Raw genomic sequence first — 16,892 nt, 5'->3', positions numbered from 1 at the left:
TTTCAAACTCATTCCTGGTTTCATTAGGCTAAAAATTATGTAAGCCTTTTTGCTTAACTCAAGCCACATTGTACCCTGCAACGATTTAGCTATACAGCGTGTTTTCAAATTGATCTGAACGTTAAGATTAGGAATTAAGATTTCTGGGCTTTCGGCTTCTATGGTCATGTTAGCCCGTCACACACATGAGGATTGACGTCCCTCGGAGATCATCCCCCCCCCCCGAGAAATTGGAAAAAATGAAATGAAATCTTTGAGTTTTACGTCCCACGGTTATGCCGGTTAGGCTCAAGGAGACGGTGATGATGAGTAATGAATGAAATGGTGGAATGAAGAAAGTGGGAGGAAACGGGAGAACCCCGAGAAAACCCATGCACACGGTGTTTGTCCACCACAAAGTTCACTTGGCGGGAGTTGGGATCGAACCCGGGACCCCAAGCACCAGAGGTGAACGCTCTACCACTGAGCCACCGCGGCCCCCCCGAGAAATTGGAAGAAGAACGAAATGGGGAAGGAAGGAAGCGACCTGGAACTATTATTTTACGTACCATCCTGACATTTACCTGGTGTGAATAAGGAAAAGCCAGGAAAAAACTCTCAGAATGGCTGCCTGAAAAAGCTGTTACACATTTTCGACCGTGTGTCCCCATCGGAAATCGAACCCGGGACAGCTGGCACCAAAGGCGAGAATGAACGATAACAAATCGTTCCATGAGTATTAGAACTCTATGGACAATTAAATTGGATTAAAATGATTTTGAACACATCCTCGAATATTATTTGGCACGGTCCTGGTAGTTCGAAATTTTTCTGCCAGATGGCAGATTGATAAGTTGCAAGGCGACTACCTGTGGTGTAGATAAAAAATTTTGTGTTTTACAATTTTATGTTGGTCGGTCTTTTGTGAGAATTTAGCGTGAATTTCGTACAAAATTTTATAAAGAACCAAAATCAAAGAGCTTCATTCACAAACGGTAACAGCAATTCAAGACAACAGAATGCATTTACAAGGGAACTTCGTCTGATAGTTCTTCCACGTTTGAGGAAAATGTGAAGAGAATTCGAGCTCTTTTCAGTCCAGTCCTCAAAAGTTTACAGTGAGAGTTTCAAATGTCCCGAAAAACTATATGACGCGTAAGAGTTTATCCCAAGACGTCCATGAACTGCTAGGGCGTTATTATTGCTGCAGAGCAAACTGTTGATGAAAACATGCTGAAACGGGTCTGGAGGAATCGGGTTACCGAATTGATATCTGCAGTGTAAGAAAGGTAACTCACATTTAGTATTTGTGAGTAATTGTATTACATTTTTATCCGTAAACTTTAAATAATTTGCACAATTAATAGAAAAATTATAAGGAGATGAAATAATTCAAAATATTTTGAAACATCCTATATATAAGAACTATCTAATAGCTCAAGTTCCACGCATTCACTACATAACGTTCTTTATACAGTAACCATATTGTTTGGAGAAACCTCTACTAACATGCCTAACAAGTTCTCTATGAAAATCCTTTGATATGTTTAATTTGCTACCAGAACAGAACTTGCTCCAAAGGGATTATTTTTTTGTCAGTTACTATATACATATACGCATCTATATATATATTCTGCTCTAACAGTATACAGCTTCATACTGTTGAAATGAAGTTACGTTCGGTAGGACAAAGATGGCGGATTGAGGCGAGCAATTATAGAAAAATTTGTGAAATGAGTGTAAAACAATGGGTAAACTCCGAAGAAAGAAATAATAATAATAATAATAAAAAAAAAAACCTAGGATCGAATCAGTGATCCTTTACACTAGATGAGTATTACATCTGAGTTAGTTTAACTTTCCTCTTGCTTCTAAAAACTTCTAGCTCTGAAATTATTATGCAGATGTTTATAGGAAGTTTTCTTCTTTCATTTTCCTGAGATACCCATCGTCAAATTTTGTGTCTGATTAATTTATTACTGCATTTGAAATCTTGCATCTACTTACTTTAAAAGAGCCGTAAGACCCTGTTCTCTTTCCAAACACTTGGTCAGGTACTTTAACACTCTATTTCCAACTAGAAAATGGAGATTGGTTTTATTTTTCTTCCCTTTCTCAGCATACAGGAGCTTTACTACCTAGAACATTAGAAATACATAATATTATAGGGAAAACAAATACAACAGAAATTATAAAAAATCAAGTAAAACATGTTAGATTGACCACCCGTTTAATTACATTTAAGACGTTCAAATAAGTATGAAATAGAGGAAGTGTTCAATTCAGCAAGGCACCAACTTCCAGAATAATAATGGCACATGACTATACTAATATATCACACAGCCTTAAGGGCTAATTAAACAGGTTTTACAGTATTATCCTACAGAAAGTTACCCGTTTTGTGTGGTACCAAAGCTAGCCAAATTACACAGGCTCTATTATATATGACTACCTATACGTAACTATACTATTGTCTGTCATAAATGATGATAAAGCAAATACTGTATATTTCTGAATCCAAGACTACCTCCTATTTGTTGAACAAAGGATTACAAAAGCTATATAGCACATACTGGGTGTGTTTTCAGAATTTACTGCAAAACTACACTAAAGTCAAATCAGACATAGATCATTCTTAGATTCCTTACTGGAAAAGTCCCCTGAATCAGCGAACATTTAACGTTAAAGTGGTAGACAAGGGGTAGAGAGTGAAGTTAGAGGTTAATGGAAGCTCGTGATTCTGTTCTGTAAACAAAAACTCCACATTATGTGTCGCAAAAGCAAGACAACTCCCTACTTTCTGGGCACAAACTTACGATAACAACAACTCTGGCTGCGATTCAGAAATATACAGTACTATAAGTAAGCACACTCAAACACGCATTTCAGCTGAAAAGTATGATCAAGTGCTGCAGTCAAGCAACTCTGAAGACGAAAAGCTTCCTTGTGACTACCGTATTTGGGCGAATATAGGCCGCAGTAATAAATTTACGAGAAAGTTCAATTAGACAGTACTTTGAGATGTATCTCTCTTCCTCCCTTTCTTTAACTCTCGCATAATTAAAGGCGACTCGTGAAGATGACCTTCTTTGTGATAGTGGCTCTGAGCAGCATTCTGGATAGTCCATCACAATGAAGAATCAGACGCTGGTGATGCTGAAATAGTGGGAAGTGATTGTGCGTGATTTGGGTGAGTACAAACAAGATGGCACGGTTTTGCGAAAAGTTAATAAAACTACTAAGAGTACAAGTGCTTTTTGTGCCAATGTAAGTTATTACCGGTACCCAAAGAAGGTGGCGATTTTTGTTAACAAGGAATGTTTTTCTGCTATTTTCTTCTTAAGTTTTTGATGGTTTACAAACATAACTACAGTATCTTGTAATGATATTAATTTCAACCCACAAGATACGAGTACATGTCATTTTGAAGTTGACGATTTATGATCTGAGGGAGTAAATCTCGATTATAGGCCGCATCATGATTTTTCAAGCCAAAATTTAGGGAAAAAAACGGCCTATAATCGCGCAAATACGGTATATGGTTATTGGTGCAGAAGACGAGGGTTCGATCCCCCAGTGGGAACTCATGTGGTTCGGATCCCACGTTAAGCACTAGGTTCACATCTCATAGTGTAGGTGCTGAATGGGATGCTTAGTTCCAGTCCAACCAACTTTGAAGACGAAATGATGTGATGAGGAAGGATCTGTTTTGACTAAGTGATCTTTTATAGTGGTTTGGGCATCCACCTACATCTACCTGTTATTTAAGATAGGAGTTTATAAATAACAAATAGTATTGATTCCAGGCATTATTACTCCTTTATAATATACTCTAACTCTTCCTTTTGAAAAACTTTTCTCGCTGATCTAGCGGCTAGCATATGCATTTTTGGAGCATGTGGTCCTGGGTTCGATTTCTGGAGGGAAAGCATATAAAAATTAATTTCACAATCATTTATTTTCATTTATCATTTAGCATAAAGGACATAACCGTGGGGCGCTGAACTAAATAAGAGATAATTTCTTTCCCTTTGAAAAAAAAATACTTAAAATCTTCCTGCGATAAAATATAAATCTTTGAAAATGCCTTCCCGGAGAGAAATGCCTAGATTGTATATTAATCTCATTCATAGCTGCGCTGTTTAGGGATAACGACAGCGTATACTATAGCGACAGCGTACGCGACTGGACAACGCGTACATAATAATTAAGTAAGTGTGGACACAAATGTACACTATCAAAATATAGGAAAAATAAAACATTTCAAAATAAACAAATAAAAAAAATCACGTTAACAATCATTATGTAGAGATTTTGTATAGAATTCTCAAGATTAGTACTTGCAAAGCAATATAACTTTATATATCTAGGATCAATATTAACAGACCAAAACCATATTCACGACGAAATTAAACGTCGACTAAAAGCAAGGAATTCGTGTTATTATTCACTTCAAAATCTCTTGTCGCGAATTCTGAAGCTTATATATATATAAAACGATAATGACGCCTATTGTTCTGTATGGTTGTGAAATACGGTCGCTTACTCTGAGGGAAGAACGTAGACTGAAAGTAGTTGAGAACAAGATCCTGAAACGCATATTCGGACCCAAAAGGAACGGGAATGGGGAATGGCGGAAACTTCATAACGAGGAATTTAATTTATATCGTTTACCAAACACTGTTAGGGTTATCAAATCTAGGAGGCTCACGTGGGCAGGTCATGTTATCGAATATCCTTCTCCATATATTATGTATAGTTAATCCACTATTTCAGTTCATAAGTTCTCGTTTTCTTCCTTTCGTATTCATTCTGCTTCTTTCCATTTTCCTATAATGCTTATGATATTATCAAATGTTCTAACCAGTTTCTCTGTGTTTTGGTTTCATCTACCGCAATGTTTCCAGCAAGAATACATTAACTGGTCAATATTTCATTATTTGTTGTAGCAGAATCATGATTAACTGATGCTAAATGAATATCAACAACGTCGTTTTAAAATTAAGTATGCAACTAATTAGGTTCTATGGCTCAGTGGTACAGCACTCACTTTTTTAGGTTTAACGTCCCACGTTTATGAAATAGGCTCAAGGAAACGGATGCATCTTTGTACTTTCTCACCAGGAGTCGAATCCAGGACCACCTCCACCAAAGACACACAAACTAGCCACTAGACCAACAGGCAGGGCTAGAATCAAAGACGTTATAAAATAAAGGATCTGCCTATACAACAAAATAGTGAAGCCATACGTCACAGTTTCGCCACTCCTACTCCGCCCAATAAGATTGCAATGTTTTGATCGTGGCAGAAACGAGAGTAGACGTGCCGATACTCAGTTGTCTTTTGGCTTCATTGAGTTCATAGGAAGAAGATTCATATGGACAGATCCTCTATTTTATAACATTGTTGGCTAGAATGCTGTGCGTGGCATCCCTGATTCGAGTCCAGCTCCCGCCAAGTGGCATTTGTAATGGTGAAATATTGTGTGCGTGGGGTTTCTAATTTTCGTCATTCCACCATTATCATTGTCTTCCTCAGTCTTGATCCATAATAGTGGCACGTTCTACTAAAATAAAGTATACAGTACATTACGCATACCTGTAAATGAGAGAGGTTTGATACATGCGTTCCACAACACATATTATCTTCCAAACCTTCAATGGTAACGATTCGCACTGGACCTTTGTAGTCGTCCGGCAAGCCTCGAGGGGATCTTGCCTGGAACAGAACACAAAAATTATGAGTTTTTTTTTTTTTTTTTTTTTTAATTACTTAACCAGCATGTCATTGAAAACATGTACCGCAACAAGAATTAAAACATTTACTGCATAAATAATACTCATTTACAATCGCTGCGACAACAAACATTCAGTATAAAAGCATTTATATATATATATATATATTTTTAAAAAAAAAGAAGTGTGTGTGTGTGTATATATATTTCGTTTGCATTTTATCCAACCTTTAAGTAAAATCTAGCACCTGAATGAATGATGAAATTTGAAACTATCTGAATGGTGTAGAACGGTACAATACTCCTGTGGTTTGGATCGCACATTAAGCTCTAGGTCAATGTCTCATATAGCATCGCTGCTGAAAGGAATGCTAAACTCTAATCAACAACAACGATACAATACAAAATTAGTAACTCAAAATAAAGGAAATACAAGGGGACATCGTAAAATTTTAATTATTACCAGGAAGTTATTAAGATATCATACAGGGTGTCTACTAAAATTTCAAAATGATATTTCGTGACTTTTTTATAATCTTTTCTTCACCGAACCATAAAATTTCGTAACATTCAAAAACTAATAACAGTACCTATATTCTTCAGCATTTATTTTTATCTTATCTCTACTTTCAAAGGCTGCTCCTTGGAGTGATAAAAGGTTGGTATCTTCTAACAGTTGAATGAACTGGTTAGATGCGTAGATAGTTTCGGCAATGCGATGCGATTTGCATCGCCACTGCTCAATGATCCCAGCCGAAGGACAGTCTCAAGAGCGAATTTGAATGTGCATTAGGCCGAATTTTCATGCATGCGATAGAAGCATGCTTTGCTTGCGATTTGGTAGCGTCTAAAGCCGACAATAGGCATTTTTGGCGGTGAATTTTGACGTTTTATACAATAAAATTTTCCAGTTTGTACTTATATTCGTACAGATAAAAAAATCGTGACCATAAAGCTAAATTTCTTGACTTTCATGACCTTTTTCTGATTTCGTGACTTTTTCATGACTTTCGTGACTTTCGTGACCGATAGACACCCTGTGATGATGAAATTTTTTCAGTGTTATGCTTGGTTCTTATATGCATGATGTTAAGGAAATTATCTCCTAATGATTGTTAATTTTTTACAGGGTGTGCCAAAAGTGACCAAAGTGCAAGATGGATAAGACTGAGGCTCGCAGTGTTATATAAAGTTTCTGCATTTGAAGGGTAATAATGCCAGATAAATTCTTGACAAGTTGAAGGCTGTGTTTGGCGATGATTGTCCATCTCATGACATCATTGTAAAGTGTAAAAGGAAATTCCAAACAGGTCAAATGTTCCTCACAGACGACCCAAGACCTGGAAGATCATCCCTGACGGATGATGTGGCCACTGTGAAGAAAGTGGAGTATTTAATCCTTTAAGACAAACGTGTAACCATCCAAAAGGTTACGAATAAGACTGGTTTCAGTTATGGGAGTATGTGGAAAATTATTCATGATAAACTTTACATGTTTAAGGTATCTGCGCACTGGGTTCCTTGTTCGCTGACACCTTTTCAGAAGCAAGCACGGCGTGACCTTTCCCAACAGATGTTGACGCTGTTAGATGATGATGATGATTTTTTCGGGCGTCTGGTAACCATGGATGAAACGTGGATATATCAGTATGATTTGGACACCAAAATGAATTTGTCTGACATTATTACCCTTCAAATGAAGAAACTTTATCACACTGTAAACCTCAATCTTATCCACCTTACTCTTCCTCACTTTTGGCACACCCTGTAAAAAAATAAACAATCATTAGGAGCTAATTTCCTTAACATCATGAACAGAAGAACCAAATATAACCCTGACAAAATTTCATCATCATATTTTAATAATTTCCCGGTGATAATTAAAACTTTACGATACCCCCCTCGTAATTCATAATATAAAGGTAACCAAGAAAGTCCTATCGCTTTTCCACCACCGTCTTCGAACATCGATATGTCACCTAAGACGTACCTGGAAGATCAAAAATAGTCCCCATCAGCATCGACGATCTTCTGCCAACGTTCTCGAAGGTAAAAGATTCCATCGCGGTAGAACTTGGTGGGCCGTGAAGCGAAGAAAGTATCAGGTGCATTTTACACCTCTACTAGGGATTTGAACTGGCGTCCTCTAACGTGATTGTCCAAAAAATGGAACAGGTTTTAATGGGACGGTGCAATGTCTGGGGAGTATGGAGGATGCAATAGTGTTTCCCATCTAAGGCGTAGGATGGTGTCCCGGGTCATCCTAGCCACGTAGGGCTTAGCGTTGTTCTGTAACAGGAGGACCCCTTTGCGATTTAGAAATGATGGCTCCAGAGTTTTGTGTTTTTCTTGAACACGGCTCAACTTCTGACAGTACACAGTTGCACTGATGCTCTGAGCAGTTGGTGCCAGTTCGCGATGCACGATGCCGCAAGCAGTCCACCAAACACATAGGAGGATCTTTTCTGATGCAGTGCTGGTTTTGGCTGTTTTGGAACTGGTTCATGGGATGTCTTTATAGTTTTGCTTTTAAATTAGGTGCGCCTCGTTCGAGTTTTCTTCTCTACTGTTAGTACATAACGTATTTTCTTTTGAAATTAACTAGTGACTCGTACTTATAGATATATCAACGTTCTGGTGGCACTGGTATACATTTCTCATGAGATCAGCGAAGTCTGGTCAAAGGGAAGATGGATGACTGTTAGTACTCACGAGATGATGATGATATTGCGACGTCCACACGGCGTTATAACAACTGGGAGCTACTTGAAAGAAGAAGCAGCAAACTTCGGTCTAGAAAGCCGGCATTAACAGTGGGGGGAGCCGATATTCTGACCACTAATCATTCCAAAGATGTGAGTGCCAAAAGTCAGTTGGTGCTGGGCCGGATCCCCAAGAGCTGTTGCACCTGGAGCGTAGTTATACAGCAGAAGTTTCACGTTAAAATATAATGCATTTATTTGTATATGAGATGAAATCTACATAGATAACCAATCGGCAATAAGGAATGATTTTATGAATAAATGCCACATACTGGAAGACCACATACTTTTCAGAGAAATGGTTAGGTTCTTTCTTCTAGTAGTTTGATCTGGTTACGCCTTTTTGGAAAATTATGGTTCATAGTACGGCAGAACAGAAGGTGTCTCTTACTGTCAGAGGTAAGACAAAATATAACAAAACTAAACGTCTTGGCTCTAGCTACAACTATGATTTATACTCGAAAAGTTGTACACTCATGTCCAAAATTATTGTCGCATGTCTATAAATATGTTGTTGTAGGAATATAATTTGATAACGAATTCGCCCAGTATTTCTTATAATGTTAGTATGTGTATAATTGGCAAAGACATGTATGTGGCAAATTTCCTGTCAAAAGAGCAGTAAATAAGAACAATAAAACGAAAATAAAAATTTATTGTTCACTTAGCAACATTTTGTTTTACTCATCCTAATTTTCGTATTTATAATTCTTTTCCTATGAAATTTACCACAAATATACATTTCCCGATTATAGACATAGTATCAGTATTAAAAGTACCCTGTAAAATCGTTATCAAATTATATTCTTACAAGAAGGCAATTATAGATATGCGACAATAATTTTGGACATGAGTGTACATTCGAGTAATCTGTGGTCAGAGCACCTAATATTTCATACTTCTTGGTTATCCTTTTAAAAAAATCTCATGCTTTTGGTTCTGGTTGTATTGACATTCCTTCACCATTATGAAAATCTATCATACAGATTCGAAAATATGCACTCAAAAATCGGACCGAAACAGTGTCATACCGGACATCAGCCTAGGATCGCTGGAAAACGACACGAGAATAAACTGGTAAATATATTTCGAAAACTCGAGCTATTTTTATCTCCAAATCTATCCCCCTCCTCTCTCTCTCTTAAAAGAAGCAGTAACTCCTCTGACTCAGCGAGTTAACGCCGAAAACTCTGTATGACAAAGAAATAATCCTGGAAAGAAAATCACTTAACCACTCAGCTACAATATAATTACTAACCGTGTCTAATTCTGGATCTCCTTCTTGATAAACTTTGACTGTTACTGGCGTAGATTCTCTGATCTTCTCATTTACTTTCTCCTCGATTTCTTTAATTTCGGAGTCTTTTAAAGTAGTGGTATCTGTAAATGAGAAAACATAACTTAGTTAAACATGAATTTTTAGTTAACATTTATTTTGTGAAAAAGTAAATACTCACAAGTCTTTGGTGGGACTACACTATAACCTTATCATTAATGCATACTCTTTCAGTGACCACGGTTACAAATTCGAATTCCGTCAGTGCTGACAGATGAGACTTCAGCTCTTCAGTGTGGGACAGCGTAACTTAGATAAACTCAGAAAGAACAATCTTCAGTAATTCGTTAATTCGTAAGTAGGTTTCTTCCGTATATGGAAAATAGGGAATATTTTAAACTATATACTCGTATAGGAAAAAAATATGTCTGAAGCATTTTTATCAGTAGCGGTTCGTGGTCTGTAGAAGTACCGGTTGCAATGTTGCAATATCAAAGGTATGTAGTTACGCGCAAGTGTTCCCCTCCCCCCAGCATTCTTGAGTCTTATCCAAAAAATATTCAGGAAATATGAAGAGGAAAGTCCTTATAAGCTCCACTTGTATATTTATTGATTAAAATGTATTCTCTAATATTGATTTAATATATAAGTTATTTCCTTTTTTTTTTTCAAACAACCACTATCAATGTACGTTTATCCACTATTTATATACAAAAACTTCTACGTTCATGTTATTGAACAAGAGATAAATCGAATATATAGCATGTGCTGTAAGCCATATCGTTAACCCAAAAAGAAAAAAAAGGCAAGAAAATTGCACATATTCATGCACACAGTTAAACAAGTAAACTATGCATTATTTTAGAATAGAAGGTCTTTCTTCGTTCTTTTCGAGCTTCAAATTCTTCTATGACTTCATTGAAATCTGAAATGCTGCTCGCCAAGTTTTTCTGAATAGAAAGCATCGCTACTACAAATATTTTTCGCTTTATTTTCTTTAAGGTACAAAAACACTTCTCTCCTCCGACAATATGCATATTGTTAGCATTTCTTTGTATGCATATAAGGGACAAAGAGTTCATTTTCAGTAACTACGTATTTTTGCCTGCTGTTCTATTATAAAGAAGCATGAAAAATAAGATTTTTTCCTTCGAAAATGAAAAAAAATAATAGTTTAACATTCCAGCAATTTAGCCTAAGGAAGACAGATGAGTATTGAAAGTGAATAATTTGAGATTAATTTTTTATGCTCTCCGCCGGAAATTGAACACGGGATCATGTGCACGAGCGACACACAGCTAGGAATTAGACCAGTAGTAAGACATTCTCTTCTTCGAGTCACGATCGCCCCCCTTCCCCTCCCCCAGAATAGGATATTTTTTTATTTTAAAAATAAAATCTATCCCAAGAATTTTTACCTTTGTATTATAAATGTAAAATAAAATCTATTGACTTCGAACGACTGCCCTCCCCCAAATATTCAGCTTGGATCCGCTCCTGCTACCACCAGACGCGTATTTGCTCTTTGCGAGTTTCTGTTTGGTGACTAACTTCTTTCTTCCAAACGTCTATATCTCACTCAACCTATCAATTGAGTCAAGTGCTGCCAAACGGAGGAATTCGTAACTACTTCAGAAGCTGACTATATAACAGTTGCAACGAAATAGCAACTGCAAACGCATAATACGAGAGGATAGCAGCGATGCAAGAATAAATCCACTTCCTCATGTTAAGAGATAGGAGCTTGCTGCCATATGCTCAATGTTACTGCTTCCAGTGGCAACGCTTGCTGCCACTGGATTTGTATATCACTCTCTTTCTTTCAGTTTTTTTAATTATTTTTTTTTAGCAATGCATCAATACTGTTTTGCGCTCAAGAGCAAAGGTTTATTTTTTACTGATACACTACTTTAATACTTAAAAATATCTTTAGTATTAAAGAAATATCCAGTTGCACAACCATGCAACATATAGTACCAGCCGCCACTGATTTTTATACAGGAAAACCTAAGTAGCAATGCACAATATGTTCACTTCTAAGAAGTAGCAGTGTCATGTACACAGCAGGAGTTTGGTTAGTATGACATAATATTTTCTGAATAAATATTGAAACCGGGAAGAGGTAGTGAATTACTACGACTTTTATATTTAGTAAGGGCATAAGAATAGAGATTAAATATACAGGGTGTCTCAAAAGTTTCCTAACATAGGTTGTTATCAGAGTTACAACAAAATGTAAGAGGGAAAACTTCTCCAAATATGATATTTTCAATCTTAAGTGAAGAATTAAAAAAAAAAAAAAATCGGACGAGTCGTTCGATGCGTACACTCTTTATGCGCCAATATTAAATGAAAATGCAACGTTACCATTTACCTGGGTCCATAACATAAGTGAATGAAGTCAATGTTTGAAATGGGGGCTGGACATCGACACGTTAACGTAAAAAGACAGTAACTTCATTCACTTATGTTGTGGGTCCAGGTAAATGGCAGCGTTGCATTTTCATTTAACATTGGGCGAATAAAGAGTGTACAGCCCAAACAGCTTGTCCGACTTAAAAAATTCCTTCACTTTAGATTGAAAACATATTTGGAGATGGTTTCCCCTCTTACATTTTGTTGTAACTCTGATAATAACAGAGTTACTCTATGTCAGGGAACTTTTGAGACACCCTGTATTCTTCAGACGCTTAATTCATTCCAGAAAACAGCTAGTCGCTATTACTATTTTAGTGTATACTGATCAACGGGGGCACAGTGGCTCAGTGGTAGATCGCTTATTTCTGGTGCATGGGATCCCTAGTTCGATCCCTGTGGACAACATTGTGTCCCTGGATTTTCTCGGGGTACTCTCGTTTCCTCTTAATTCTCATTCCACCAATTCTTCCATCATCATTCACTTGCCATAATCATCCGTCTCCCTTAGACTAAAGGACATAATCGTTGGACGTTAAACTGAAAGATTTCATTTTATAAGAGAAGAGAAATAATTCTCATTCCACCAATTCTTCCATCATCATTCACTTGCCTTAATCATCCGTCTCCCTTAGACTAAAGGACATAATCGTTGGACGTTAAACTGAAAGATTTCATTTTATAAGAGAAAAGAAATAATTCTCATTCCACCAATTCTTCCATCATCATTCACTTGCCTTAATCATCCGTCTCCCTTAGACTAAAGGACATAATCGTTGGACGTTAAACTGAAAGATTTCATTTTATAAGAGAAGAGAAATAATTCTCATTCCACCAATTCTTCCATTATCATTCATTTGCCTTAATCATTCGTCTCCCTTAGCCTAAAGGACATAATCGTTAGACGTTAGACTAAAAGATTTCATTTTATAAGAGAAGAGAAATAATTCTCATTCCACCAATTCTTCCATTATCATTCACTTGCCTTAATCATCCGTCTCCCTTAGCATAAAGGACATAATCGTAGGACGTTAAACTAAAAGATTTCATTTTATAAGAGAAGAGAAATAATTCTCATTCCACCAATTCTTCCATCACCATTCACTTCCCTTAATCATCCGTCTCCCTTAGACTAAAGGACATAATCATTGGACGTTAAACTAAAAGATTTCATTTTATAAGAGAAGATAAATAATTCTCATTCCACCAATTCTTCCATTATCATTCATTTGCCTTAATCATTCGTCTCCCTTAGCCTAAAGGACATAATCGTTAGACGTTAGACTAAAAGATTTCATTTTATAAGAGAAGAGAAATAATTCTCATTCCACCAATTCTTCCATTATCATTCACTTCCCTTAATCATCCGTCTCCCTTAGCACAAAGGACATAATCGTAGGACGTTAAACTAAAAGATTTCATTTTATAAGAGAAGAGAAATAATTCTCATTCCACCAATTCTTCCATTATCATTCATTTGCCTTAATCATTCGTCTCCCTTAGCCTAAAGGACATAATCGTTAGACGTTAGACTAAAAGATTTCATTTTATAAGAGAAGAGAAATAATTCTCATTCCACCAATTCTTCCATTATCATTCACTTGCCTTAATCATCCGTCTCCCTTAGCATAAAGGACATAATCGTAGGACGTTAAACTAAAAGATTTCATTTTATAAGAGAAGAGAAATAATTCTCATTCCACCAATTCTTCCATTATCATTCATTTGCCTTAATCATTCGTCTCCCTTAGCCTAAAGGACATAATCGTTAGACGTTAGACTAAAAGATTTCATTTTATAAGAGAAGAGAAATAATTCTCATTCCACCAATTCTTCCATTATCATTCACTTGCCTTAATCATCCGTCTCCCTTAGCATAAAGGACATAATCGTAGGACGTTAAACTAAAAGATTTCATTTTATAAGAGAAGAGAAATAATTCTCATTCCACCAATTCTTCCATTATCATTCATTTGCCTTAATCATTCGTCTCCCTTAGCCTAAAGGACATAATCGTTAGACGTTAGACTAAAAGATTTCATTTTATAAGAGAAGAGAAATAATTCTCATTTAACCAATTCTTCCATTATCATTCACTTGCCTTAATCATCCGTCTCCCTTAGACTAAAGGACATAATCGTAGGACGTTAAACTAAAAGATTTCATTTTATAAGAGAAGAGAAATAATTCTCATTCCACCAATTCTTCCATCATCATTCACTTGCCTTAATCACCCGTCTCCCTTAGACTAAAGGACATAATCGTTGGACGTTAAACTAAAAGATTTCATTTTATAAGAGAAGAGAAATAATTCTCATTCCACCAATTCTTCCATCATCATTCACTTGCCTTAATCATCCGTCTCCCTTAGCCTAAAGGGCATAATCATTGGACGTTAAACTAAAAGATTTCATTTTATAAGAGAAGAGAAATAATTCTCATTCCACCAATTCTTCCATCATCATTCACTTGCCTTAATCATTCGTCTCCCTTAGCCTAAAGGACATAATCGTTAGACGTTAGACTAAAAGATTTCATTTTATAAGAGAAGAGAAATAATTCTCATTCCACCAATTCTTCCATCATCATTCACTTGCCTTAATCATCCGTCTCCCTTAGCATAAAGGACATAATCGTAGGACGTTAAACTAAAAGATTTCATTTTATAAGAGAAGAGAAATAATTCTCATTCCACCAATTCTTCCATCATCATTCACTTGCCTTAATCATCCGTCTCCCTTAGCCTAAAGGGCATAATCATTGGACGTTAAACTAAAAGATTTCATTTTATAAGAGAAGAGAAAGAATTCTCATTCCACCAATTCTTCCATCATCATTCACTTGCCTTAATCATTCGTCTCCCTTAGCCTAAAGGACATAATCGTTAGACGTTAGACTAAAAGATTTCATTTTATAAGAGAAGAGAAATAATTCTCATTCCACCAATTCTTCCATCATCATTCACTTGCCTTAATCATCCGTCTCCCTTAGCATAAAGGACATAATCGTAGGACATTAAACTAAAAGATTTCATTTTATAAGAGAAGAGAAATAATTCTCATTCCACCAATTCTTCCATCATCATTCACTTGCCTTAATCATCCGTCTCCCTTAGACTAAAGGACATAATCGTTGGACGTTAAACTAAAAGATTTCATTTTATAAGAGAAGAGAAATAATTCTCATTCCACCAATTCTTCCATCATCATTCACTTGCCTTAATCATCCGTCTCCCTTAGCCTAAAGGGCATAATCATTGGACGTTAAACTAAAAGATTTCATTTTATAAGAGAAGAGAAATAATTCTCATTCCACCAATTCTTCCATCATCATTCACTTGCCTTAATCATCCGTCTCCCTTAGACTAAAGGACATAATCGTTGGACGTTAAACTAAAAGATTTCATTTTATAAGAGAAGAGAAATAATTCTCATTCCACCAATTCTTCCATCATCATTCACTTGCCTTAATCATCCGTCTCCCTTAGCCTAAAGGGCATAATCATTGGACGTTAAACTAAAAGATTTCATTTTATAAGAGAAGAGAAATAATTCTCATTCCACCAATTCTTCCATCATCATTCACTTGCCTTAATCATCCGTCTCCCTTAGACTAAAGGACATAATCATTGGACGTTAAACTAAAAGATTTCATTTTATAAGAGAAGAGAAATAATTCTCATTCCACCAATTCTTCCATCATCATTCACTTGCCTTAATCATCCGTCTCCCTTAGCCTAAGGACATAATCATTGGACGTTAAACTAAAAGATTTCATTTTATAAGAGAAGAGAAATAATTCTCATTCCACCAATTCTTCCATCATCATTCACTTCCCTTAATCATCCGTCTCCCTTAGCCTAAAGAACATAATCATTGGACGTTAAACTAAAAGATTTCATTTTATAAGAGAAGAGAAATAATTCTCATTCCACCAATTCTTCCATCATCATTCACTTGCCTTAATCATCCGTCTCCCTTAGCCTAAAGGGCATAATCATTGGACGTTAAACTAAAAGATTTCATTTTATAAGAGAAGAGAAATAATTCTCATTCCACCAATTCTTCCATCATCATTCACTTGCCTTAATCATCCGTCTCCCTTAGCCTAAAGGACATAATCATTGGACGTTAAACTAAAAGATTTCATTTTATAAGAGAAGAGAAATAATTCTCATTCCACCAATTCTTCCATCATCATTCACTTGCCTTAATCATCCGTCTCCCTTAGACTAAAGGACATAATCGTTGGACGTTAAACTAAAAGATTTCATTTTATAAGAGAAGAGAAATAATTCTCATTCCACCAATTCTTCCATCATCATTCACTTGCCTTAATCATCCGTCTCCCTTAGCCTAAAGGGCATAATCATTGGACGTTAAACTAAAAGATTTCATTTTATAAGAGAAGAGAAATAATTCTCATTCCACCAATTCTTCCATCATCATTCACTTGCCTTAATCATCCGTCTCCCTTAGCCTAAAGGACATAATCATTGGACGTTAAACTAAAAGATTTCATTTTATAAGAGAAGATAAATAATTCTCATTCCACCAATTCTTCCATCATCATTCACTTGCCTTAATCATCCGTCTCCCTTAGACTAAAGGACATAATCGTTGGACGTTAAACTAAAAGATTTCATTTTATAAGAGAAGAGAAATAATTCTCATTCCACCAATTCTTCCATCATCATTCACTTGCCTTAATCATCCGTCTCCCTTA

At 36.1% G+C, this 16,892-nt stretch overlaps 1 protein-coding gene across 2 annotated transcripts in view; it reads right to left on the bottom strand.

Moving 5' to 3' along the window:
* LOC145675487 (uncharacterized) overlaps nt 1-16,892 on the bottom strand; it is a 184,349-nt gene that overhangs the window by 61,481 nt on the left and 105,976 nt on the right. For both annotated transcript variants that reach the window (XR_014129130.1, XM_081745928.1), the window contains exons 5-7: nt 9,735-9,856; nt 5,579-5,698; nt 1,987-2,117 (exon numbers count right to left, since the gene is read on the bottom strand). Coding sequence is in view for 1 of the 2 variants with exons in the window: in XM_081745928.1 (XP_081602054.1) it covers nt 1,987-2,117; nt 5,579-5,698; nt 9,735-9,856 (373 nt within the window). In the remaining variant the exon portion in view is untranslated. The remainder of the gene's footprint in view (nt 1-1,986; nt 2,118-5,578; nt 5,699-9,734; nt 9,857-16,892) is intronic.

Source organism: Thermobia domestica, chromosome 18, assembly GCF_964235325.1.
Source record: "Thermobia domestica chromosome 18, izTheDome1.hap1.1, whole genome shotgun sequence".
Lineage (NCBI taxonomy): Eukaryota > Metazoa > Arthropoda > Insecta > Zygentoma > Lepismatidae > Thermobia > Thermobia domestica.
The sequence above is the reverse complement of the archived record's forward strand: the minus strand, read 5'-3'. Positions and strand labels throughout refer to the sequence as shown.